This window comes from Moschus berezovskii, chromosome 15 (assembly GCF_049115385.1).
Source record: "Moschus berezovskii isolate FMDL1 chromosome 15, NW_MosBer_1.0, whole genome shotgun sequence".
Lineage (NCBI taxonomy): Eukaryota > Metazoa > Chordata > Mammalia > Artiodactyla > Moschidae > Moschus > Moschus berezovskii.
This window is the reverse complement of record NC_142474.1, coordinates 43,765,883-43,776,420: the sequence shown is the minus strand read 5'-3', so window position 1 is coordinate 43,776,420 and position 10,538 is coordinate 43,765,883. Positions and strand designations below refer to the sequence as shown.

The window sequence follows — 10,538 nt, the reverse complement described above, 5'->3', positions numbered from 1 at the left end:
TCAGGAGAGCTGGTAGTCCATGGGAATCCCTGGGAACCGGCTCTTTTCCTAGGCTCCCTCCACCACCACCCGCCCCCCCTTCAGCTCAGTGCCCTTGAACTTGCAGGGCCCCAAGCTCAGAACTCCCAGGACTGGTCTTCTCCACCTCCTCTCTCCTGGTCCCCACCTCCAGGCTCCCTTTGGGACTGCCACAGTTAGCGACACAGGCTGGAAAATCTACAATTCAGGATAGAGACAGAAAGGAGGTGACGGTTATTGCTAAGGACAGAGTTCAGGGCCACACAAACCCCGCTTACCTGACAGGGAAACGACCACTCAGTGGTTTAACAAAGACCCCCTGGAAGCTGCAGATGCAGAGTGAACGGTGAGGCCAGGCCGTCTCAGCATGGAAAGATGCTGGATTCTGGTTGGGAAGAAAGGAAGCGGCCTAGAACGGGAGCTATAGCCTGTGTCCTCTAGTGGGCCACCAGACTGCCCTTGCGGTCTCCACAGCACCAGGTCCCTGTTCTGGGGGCCGTAGGTCAGAATCCGTTTCTGACCTGTGTCCTGAATTCAAGTGGGTGGGCCAGTCTGCTGGGAGACAAGAATCTAGAATGCGTCTCTCACATCATTGAAATCACACTACCCCAAGGAGTGGGTAACTGTCAAACATTGTAAAGATTTTCTTAGAGCGAGATTGAGGTGTTGGCCAGAAATAGGACACTCTGGAGTCACTGTATCCCGAATGCCTCAGGTCCGCTGACCAGGCCCCATGCACTAGCCTGCTGGTTTCACTGGGGCGCCCTTGTGACCTGGGCTGGGGCGCTAGCGGCTGCCCAGGGAAAGGGAAACGAGGGGTAGTCCCACACTGAGCACCCTGCCACCATCAACTTTAATCCCTGACTATCTTAGTAGTAATGGCCGGGGAGGTTAGTAACACAACTGAAACCAAGACTAGTGTTGCTGCTGATAAATACTCATCAATTTGAAATGACTACCCCATCCCATCATTCTCAAAACTCTAGTGGTAAGGGGCTTCCAGGGAACTGGAACAAGTGGAAGGACCCAGGCCTGGCGGGGAGTTAGGACTCTGTGTGTGTGTGTGTGTGTGTGTGTGTGTGTGTGTGTAGGGGGATGGGTTCCAAGGGAGGGCCGAGGGGGGAGGACGGGAGGAGGGGTAGAGTTTCAGGGCGGGGAAGGGGGCGCCGGGGCGCAGTGACGGGAACCAATGAGCTGCCAACTCGCGAGTCTCCGGCGTGACTGCCGAGATTGACGTGGAGGACACGTCAAATTGATCCCCGCACTCCGCAGCCTCCCGGTCAGACGAATTTCTCCTAATCGGATGAAGTTCACCCTAGGCCTGGGGTCGCGGGCGTGGAGAGTGTCCTGGGAACGGGCGGCGGCGGCGGCAGCGGGCCCGGGGGCGGGCGGCGGCGCGCTCGGCGGCGGCGCACGGCGCTATTCCAGTCCGCGGCCCGGCCGCCGCGGCTCTCGGATCGCGCGCGCCCTCCCTCTATGCCTCTCCCGCGGCGGCGGCGCCCCAGCTCTCCCGGACCGCGCCGGGCCCAGCCCCGGCCGCCTCGGCGCCAGGCAGCCGGCCGGCCCGCGCGCCATGGGTAAGGGGCGGGCGGACGAGGCGGGGGCGCGGGGGCGGCGGTGTCCCGGCGCCTCCCTTCCCTCGCGCCCGCGGTTTCCCGGGGAGACCTGGTCCCGGATCCCGGACCGGCCGCGTTCTCCGCACGCCCGCAGTCCCGGGAGTGGAGGGGGCGCGGAGGGGATGTTCCAAGTAGACGCGCCAGAGATCGCGAAAGGGCACGGAGGGCTGGAGCGCGCGGCGCACCCCTCCGCTGCCCCTGCGCGCATGCTGACTCCCGGGACCGGACGCGGTCCGCTCGCTGGGATTCTGAGGAGCCGCCGGTCACCGTCGGAGGCGCCCCGGGTGCGGCCCCTGTCCCCGTGCGGCCACCCTCGGCTCACCCGCCGGTGTTCTCTCCCCTCCCCTCACTCTGGCCGGGCGCGTCCGCAGAGCAGACCTACGGCGAGGTGAACCAGCTGGGCGGCGTGTTCGTCAACGGCCGGCCCCTGCCCAACGCCATCCGCCTGCGCATCGTGGAGCTGGCGCAGCTAGGCATCCGACCCTGTGACATCAGTCGGCAGCTTCGCGTGTCGCATGGCTGCGTGAGCAAGATCCTGGCGCGCTACAACGAGACGGGCTCCATCCTGCCCGGCGCCATCGGGGGCAGCAAACCCCGCGTCACCACCCCCAACGTGGTCAAGCATATCCGGGACTACAAGCAGGGCGACCCCGGCATCTTCGCCTGGGAGATCCGCGACCGGCTGCTGGCCGACGGCGTCTGCGACAAGTACAACGTGCCCTCGGTGAGCTCCATCAGCCGTATTCTGCGCAATAAGATTGGCAGCCTGGCGCAGCCCGGGCCCTATGAGGCGAGCAAGCAGCCGCCGCCGCAGCCGGCGCTACCCTACAACCACATCTACCAGTACCCCTACCCCAGCCCCGTGTCACCCGCGGGCGCCAAGATGGGCAGCCACCACGGGGTCCCGGGCACAGCCGGCCACGTCAGCATCCCCCGTTCATGGCCCTCGGCTCACTCGGTCAGCAACATCCTGGGCATCCGGACGTTTATGGAGCAAACAGGTCAGTGGCGCCGGCCTTCGGTAGCCTTCCTGGAAGGGGCAGAATGGAGCGGGGGGGGGGCAGGAGTGCGGGTGAGGGGGTCACTCTCGCCGGGCCTCCTCCAACCGGTTTTGGCTCAGGGGAGGGCTCCTGGCTGGCCAGGGAGGCTGAGGGTCCTGGGGCCTTCTGTGGGAGTCCTCGGACATCTTGAACTTTTTATGACAAATATGGAAAATATTTTCTCAAATGGAAGAGCAATCGCCGACCACAAATTCAGAGGCCTGAAATTGCGCTTTTTCATTCTTGCAAAAAGTATGCAAACCCCTATCGCCAGATCTAAGCCAAACAAACCGCAAAGTCAATTCTGCGACCTTTTCGTTAAGACTAGTTTCTTCCAGGGTCCCTCACCATTCCCCAAAGGGGTCTGTCCTTCCCAGGCCCAAAGATTCGAGTAAAGGGTGAAAGGGCCGCCCTGGCTCAGTGGCTTGAGTCTCCAGTAGGCCCCACAGGTCCTGAGACTGAGATCTTGGGTCACAGGCGCCTACAGGCTGTGGCCATCCTCAGGGTGGAAGCACCCATGGATTTGCCCACGGCCTACAATGAAACTCTCAGCAATCTGTCTGGGTGTGGAGGAGGGAGACAGGGAGAGGAGGTGGGTTAGGGGCAGCTTTGATGCGGGGCTTGGGAGAATTGGGGTGGGGGGAGCAGAACTGAGCCCTGAGTCTCTTTGCACTGTCCCCTGCCCCTAGCAGAATGGTGTGTTCTTAGGTGAGAAGACTCAGCAGGAGTGTAAGAGGCAAAATTCACCGCAGCCTGAGAGAGAGGAGGGGCGTCCTGGATGAAACTTAAGGCTTAGCTCCAGCGGCCTTGGGCCACGTCTCCAGGTCTGCGCACAGGCCTTTGTTTCTCCTTGTGGCTCAGACCCAGCCTGGGCCTCAGGCTCAGGCCAAAGCTTTGCATGGAGCAGCCCACGGGCAACTGGCAGGGAGGTGACCTGGCTAGGCCTGAGTTCAGTTCTGGAGATTTCTCTCGGTTTCGTTCGCACACACCTGTGCCAGGAGCAGACCTGTGCCCGCACACTCTTGGGTAGCTGAGGTGACATTTATTTCGGGACACCTGGGATGTCTCTTCAGGGAGTTCTGCACAGAAACAGCTTCTAGCCTTCCAGACGCTTTTTGAGACGTTGAGAAACCCCGTGTAATTTTATTGAGCCTTCTGTTGATTTGAACTGAACCTTTTGGGGCGCCATCTCTGGACAGCGGAAAGGCAGCCTGGACCGAGGTCGCCAGCTCTGGCTGCCAGCTGTCTCCCTGCTGGAGATCCCTTGTTTCGCGGGAAGCGGGTTGAGGGCTGCGGGGAGGGAGGAGCAGGCCCATCCGCCCTCCTTCTGCGCCGCTGGGAGCAAAAGTGAAACCTGGGGCCTCGGAGCATCTGCCCCTTGGGGGTTCAGAGGAGCCCTGGGCTTGCTCTTGGATAGGAGGTGGGCACTTGAAGGCCCGGGTGCGCCCGTCCGGGGCTGAGGGCTGCCCACATGCCCTTCTAATCCGTCTTGTGTCCCTGCAGGGGCCCTGGCGGGGAGCGAAGGCGCCGCCTACTCCCCGAAGATGGAAGACTGGGCGGGAGTGAATCGCGCGGCCTTCCCCGCCAGCCCCGCTGTGAACGGTCTCGAGAAACCTGCCTTAGACACGGACATTAAATACACGCAGGTAACCGAGCGCGGGGAAGGAGCCACCCTTCATCAGGGGAGCGGAGAAGTTGGGAGCGGGTTAGAGAGAAAGAGAACAGACCTCCCCACTCCGGGGTTGGGGGAAGAGAGCTGGGGAGACACTCAGGGTCTGGCTGCCTGGCCCGGCATCTGCGGGCATATTTCTCTCTTTCCTAGGCGCGCTGACTTTCAAGGGGATTGACTTGCATTTTGGCCAAGACATTTTTTGCTAAAAAAGCTGGGACAAGTTAACACAAAAGATGGGAGGACTGACTCCCTTTCTCTAAATTCCGGAGGGTGACTACCTTGACCCCTTCACCTTTTATGAGCACTTTTAAAGAGTTGGAGTGGGCATCACTTTGCCGGAGTTCTTGCCAGGACAGTTAGAGGCCAGGCTTCGCGTGGGAATCATGGCTGGGACATCAGGGGGAATGAGGACCCCCCGACCCTCACGTAACTGCCTGTGCTGGGGAGGCCGGAAGGGTCGCCTGCTGGTGACAGGCTGTCGCGCTCTCTCCTCGCAGTCGGCCTCCGGCCTCTCCGCGGTGGGCGGCTTCCTCCCGGCTTGCGCCTACCCGGCCTCCAACCAGCACGGCGTGTACAGCTCGCCGGCCGGAGGCTACCTCGCCCCGGGCCCGCCGTGGCCGCCGGCGCAGGGTCCCCCGCTGGCGCCCCCCGGCGCCAGCGTCACCGTGCACGGCGGGGAGCTCGCGGCGGCCGTGACCTTCAAGCATCCCAACCGAGAAGGTGAGGGGTGCGGCCGGGCTGGCGACGGGCAGGAGGGCGGCGGGCAGGAGCGTTAGGAAGGGTCCCTGGGAAAAAAGGGGGGAGACAGACGGAGACTCAGGGGGAGACAGACAGCGAGACCGACCGCGAGAGGCTGGAGTGGGTACTGGCCTAGATTCTTTGCTCGGTTTATGCTTTCAGTCTGTTAACGTCTCAGAGTAGATTAAGCAGGTGTAAACTGTGTCCCTAGAAAGGCAAGAGGAGGTTGGGAGAGGCGCTAGGACTGTCTCCCCAACTTGTATGGAGAAAAAAAGGCCCCCCTCTCTGGGTTTCATTTCTCTGTACCTAGAAAGGTCTAGAAGGCACTCTCCAGGGGCAACTTCCTGTGGCTTGCAGGGCTGTACTTTCCGTGGAGGACCTGCCAGTGGCACCTGAGCCCCGCAGGTGGTTTGGACCTGCTCCGGGCCTCTTCCATGTCCTGCCCATCTTTTCCTCCAGGTCCGAGTTTTTTTTAAATTTTTTTTCCCCCCAAGCGGGCCCTGGTCTCTCCTTAAACACATCCTTTGGGAAAGGAGACAGCATTTCAATTATAAGTCTCTAAGGCTAGACAGGCTAGACTCTGAACGCTGTGTGATGGTTTCCGGGATCCATCTTTCTGCAGGAAATGTGGCTGGAGGTTTCCACCTCTTTCGCTGCTGCCATCTCGCCCTGCCCCTCCTCCATAAATCTGCTCTCTGATAAGCCAACCAACAGGTTTGAGGTATTTGACAGTCAGCAGTGTGAGGGGCCTCTTCTTACACTGATCTTTGGGTTCTAGTTTTTCCTACAACTTGGGAAAAACTCGCCTGCCCTTGAGTCTGCATTTTCCTCACCGTGAAAAGAATGACAGGATTCCCAATTTGGAACCTGCTGCTTCCAGGTTCTGGGCACCAGAAATTTGCAACTTCAGCTCCTCTAGAGAAAGGAAGGAGTCATCCCCGGGAAGGGGGGTGCCAGCCTCCCTGTAAAGGAGGCTGAAAACAAACCTGGGGGCAGCATGGACCACAGGGATGTTCCAGATGACAGAAGAGACCTTTAGCAGCTGACCTGCCTCATACTCACCCAGGCAGAAGTGGGGACAGGTGGCATCCATAGGTAGAGGACAGGCATGTCTTCCTCTCTGGTGACAACCAGGCAAAAAGTTTTATTTCCAAGTAGTTTCATGGTTTCATTGAGACATAATAGCATGATCCATGAAAGAGAGGGGGCAGGGACTAGATGTCACTGTTAACAGTCACGCAGAGGAACAAAAGTTTTAAAAAAATTTTCACCTTTCTTGGAGCACAAAAATTCTGAGATATCAATTTACAGATATTGAGAATTAGAACTCCTTTAAGCTTCATAATTTAAATTCCACCTGTTCATTTACAGGAAAATGGAAGTAAAGAGAATTTTAAAAGTCCAGACTCAGAGCTCCTCCAAGCTTTCCCTTTAAGGACAGATAAAGGGTCTCAGGGGAATGTTTTGCTCAAAGCCTTGTCCTTGGACTCCAGTCCACTGTTTTCTTGACACCTGATGTTCTCTGCTGAATTAGAAATCAAAATGACCTTATCAAATTACATTAATGAGACTAAACATTTAAGTTCATTTGATTTAGAAAAGTGTAGCCAAAAATTTAAATGATCTCCCCTGGGGTGACCCCAAGCAGCAGGAAGACTTATAAAAAGGATTCACTAACTTCAGAACGATGAGGTCCTTTTTTAACAGTGCCGCTCTGTCGCAGCGCACGTCAAGCACTGCATTAGAAACAAGTTATGAAATGTAGGTTATAATCCAGAGGGGAAGCTGCTAAATCCAGTTAATTTGAAGTGGAAGGGGGAACTCATTGATGGTTGATTTTCTTTAGAAGATACCTTCCTTTCAGAAATACAGAGCCGGGACTTTCCTGGCAGTCCAGTGGTTAAGACGCCACGCTTCCACTGTAGGAGGCATGGGTTCAATCCCTGGTTGGAGAATTGAAACATGAAAGATCCCACATGGAGCAGCAGGAAAAACAAAAACAAACACAAAGGAACAAATACAAAAAACCCAGAGCCATTGACTGACCTTGGCATTCCTGTCCCTGTAACCATTATTTTTACTTCCTATCATGGAGCATCCCAGCCATTCCACAAATCTGCAGCAATAATCAGCCACATTCGTTATTAAATTAATAACAGTTTCCTGATCCCGACAGTTCTTTAAAGATCCAGGTAAAGGGTCATCGAATAAATCAGGTCCATCATTAAGAATGATTTCTTCAGCTGGCATACAAGTGTTTGCGTTTGAACAGGAACATATAATGAGAATTACATACCGACTTGGGTTATGGATTTTTACTCGTCTCATTGGCAGAAAAAAACGGACTTGAAAAATTGCCCCCCATCCTCCAAGTGGTCTTTGAAAAATTACAAAGTAATGAAATTAAATGCCTTTAATTTTCTAATCATTGAATACAAAATTATCTTCAAAGAAATCTATCCCAGAAAACAGTTTACTACCATTCATTTTTCAGTTCATAAGGACAGTAGGAATTACATTTATTGAACTTCTTCAGTAAGAAAGCAGTTTTTAAGCTGAAAGTCATGAATGCTCAGTAAAAATTAAATATGTTTGATCATCTAGTCCATACGTGGACAATATACACATAATAATATATTTTATATATGTATATATATATATATTTCACTATGTCCTTCAAATCAGGTGCAGGTGAACATTAACTATTATGCTAAGATAAGATTATTCAGATGTCAAATTATGGATTGCAGTTAACTTTATTTTGGTAAAGGGTTGGGGGTCTAGGTTCCCTATTATTTAGGTAAGAACGTATGATTAACATTTCCCGTTGGTGAAAGGGAAGGTTAATTCTTGAAGGCTGTGAGCATAGGAAAGTTCCACTTCATCTACATGTGAATGGGCGACGACATTCTGTGTAGGAATTTCCACTGTTATCCAGACAAGACCGTCTCCTTCCCTTTCCAGACAGGTGACAGACCCCACCAGACAAATGGTATTTACCGGGTTTGCAGAAACTCAAAGTTTCCCGGCTCTGAGGTCCTTCCCAGCCGGTTTTTGGAAAGTCTAAAGATTTGGAAATCACATGTATAAGATATTGCATAGGCTCAAAGAAAATGTGTCTTTTGTATTTGTTAGAGACAATTCGAGGCTTGTTCCAGGCATCTCTGCTCCGGATTAGTTCTTGAAGGATCCTAAAAGCGAACTTTGCCAGGAATATTAGGGCGCAGGCGTTGCCCTGAGAGCCTGCCACTGCCGTCAACCTGCGTCTCCTTTGATGCAGCAGACCTGGGAGACCCTTTTCCAGAATCTCCTTGACATGTCCTCCTCCCCCCCCCCCCCCCGCCTCAGGGTCCCGGTAGCCCTGGAATCGAAGTCCCAATATTTTTTAAAAAAGCTTGTCCCCATCCTGTCCATTATGATTAAATGAGCTTGCAGCGCGCCTAACGCCGGCCAGAGCTTGCGAAACCAGCACGCCTTACGCGCTCGTGGCGCCCGGGGTGCAGGAGGTGGGGACCGAGGGGAGGAGAGGTCTTGTGGGGAGGGACTGGTCTGGGAAGAGCGAAAAACACCGCAGCAGGATCGACCCCCGTAGAGTGGAGTGCAATCTGTCTCTGGCCTCCCAGGTATTTGTTTTTCACGAGTTCATTCCCCGCCCCCCCATCCCCAACTTGTTTCTCAGGCAACCGGCCCTTGGCTGAGAAACCTCCTACTCCGGAGATGTTTTCTAAACAGGCCCTCACCTCCAAGTGTGTGTACTGGGTGGAATGAAAAAAATCTGAAAACGCAGTCGGCTGAGTGGCCGCAACTGTGTTTAGGAAAGAGAGCTGAGAGGCTGGGGCGAGCAAGGGTTCTGTCCTGGAAAGGTTTTCAGGTCCTTTCGCCACCTCTGCGCAAAGCGGTGCGCGCGCGCGCGCCCCTGTCGCAGAAGTATGGGCTCGGCTCCGCGAGCTCAAGGCGCGGTGCGCCTACTGCCGGGCGAGGGCTGCTGCGGGCGTAAACAGTGGGGAGCTCCCCTTCGCCCCAAACTGAGGCGCCCCTAGATCCCCCCTTTAAAGGAAGACATGAGTGGGGGCGGAGTGGAAAAGAAAGTTGAGAATAGGCGTCTTTAGGTGTAAACAATCCTGTGCCTCCTTGTACAGAAGCCGAGCGGCGGGAGTCGGGAAAGGGAAAAACAGGGGTTGCACAATAGCAGCATCACTCTTCCGGCTTCCACTAGCAAAACTTGGGCCCCTTCCCAAAACCCTAAGCAACAGAGCAAAGAGCAAAATGCCGCCTGATCCGGCAAGACCACAGTCGCAGACTCCGGAGGCCCCACGCCCCAGGACGAAGTGTGCCTACCGTGGCGAGCGCAGCTGGGTACCCAGGCCGCGAGGGCAGAACGAGGTCGGCCGCGCGCCTCATGCGCAACCACCGCCCACGTCGGTCCAGGCCGCCCAGGACTTCCTCGAGGGGCGTTTTGGTGATCCTCCCCAACTCGATTCCCCCGGTCCATCGCGAGCTCTGCACTGTTTGGAGGATAGTGACCTGGCCCGCGGGCAGCCCCTCCAGCCGGTGTGCCGGCTGGGGTCTGGGGTGTGTTGGGGGGGGTGTTGGGAGGCGGCGTTCGAGCATCTCAACTCCCTGCTCCCTCCCCGCGACGTCTGGGATCTGACAGCCGCCCAGTCCGGGGCCGCCCCTCTCGGCAGCGCTTCCTTGCGCCCCGGGCCCACTTTCCTGAGCAGCGAGGGGACCAGGCCATTTCGCGGAGTGGGGGGTAGTCTGCGTTATGGAGCATCTGCCGGAGTGCCCCGAGCGGAGAGCCGTGGCCGGGCTGGGCGGGCGAGGGGCTCCAGCGGGTGGGCGTCGAGGGCATAGGGGATGCCCAGTCTCGTTGCCTCCTTGCAGCGCCCGGCTGTGGAGTGCGCGCCGCTTCTTCCCCCCGGGGCCCCGCGCTGCCCATCGCGTAGCTGGGCATCGCGGTCCGCGGGTCTCCTGCTCCGCGCCGCGCCCGACAGTGACTCCACGCCCTGTGCTTCCTCCCGCAGTGGCCGACCGGAAGCCGCCCAGCCCGGGCGGCAAGGCCCCAGACGGCCTCGGGAGTTTACACGGACTACCCATCCCGGCCTCGACCTCCTAGGGCCTCGTCTCCGCGAGCCGAGCCCGAGCCGGAGCCCGGAGGCAGCGGCGGAGCGCGCACCCGAGGATTCGCCGCCGCCGAGGTGCCCATCAGCCTGGCCTCGCTCTGCCCGGCGCCCGGAGGCCGCGCGTCCTCCATCCTCCGGGGTTTTCGGCTTCTCTGAACTTTGGCTTCGGACTATTATATCCTCGTCTCGACCTTTGGTCGGACGTGGCCTCCCTCGCCTGCCGGCCTCCAGCGTCTTTTCCGACTAAGTCCCGGGTCGATCGGCACCACCCCTGCCTCCCTCCCCCCTCCCCGTGCCTTCTCCTTCTCCCTCCCTTTTCCATCTCCTTCCT

General features: G+C 57.0%; 1 protein-coding gene across 1 annotated transcript; it reads left to right on the top strand.

Annotated features, from left to right (window-relative positions):
* Window positions 1–1,321: 1,321 nt before the first annotated feature.
* On the top strand, window positions 1,322–10,309 carry PAX1 (paired box 1). The gene is made up of 5 exons (XM_055424787.2): window positions 1,322–1,595; window positions 2,006–2,635; window positions 4,178–4,320; window positions 4,844–5,066; window positions 10,109–10,309. The coding sequence occupies exons 1-5, from the start codon at window positions 1,322–1,324 to the stop codon at window positions 10,198–10,200; spliced, it is 1,362 nt and encodes a 453-aa protein (XP_055280762.2). The 3' UTR covers window positions 10,201–10,309.
* The last annotated feature ends 229 nt before the right edge of the window (window positions 10,310–10,538 follow it).

Bases quoted from the DNA above. Each gene is read 5' to 3' on its own strand.
- PAX1 (XM_055424787.2), top strand. From the start codon at position 1,322: ATGAAGTTCACCCTAGGCCTGGGGTCGCGGGCGTGGAGAGTGTCCTGG. The intron at 2,636-4,177 runs GTCAGTGGCGCC...GTGTCCCTGCAG, and splicing joins GACGTTTATGGAGCAAACAG to GGGCCCTGGCGGGGAGCGAA. The intron at 5,067-10,108 runs GTGAGGGGTGCG...TTCCTCCCGCAG, and splicing joins CAAGCATCCCAACCGAGAAG to TGGCCGACCGGAAGCCGCCC.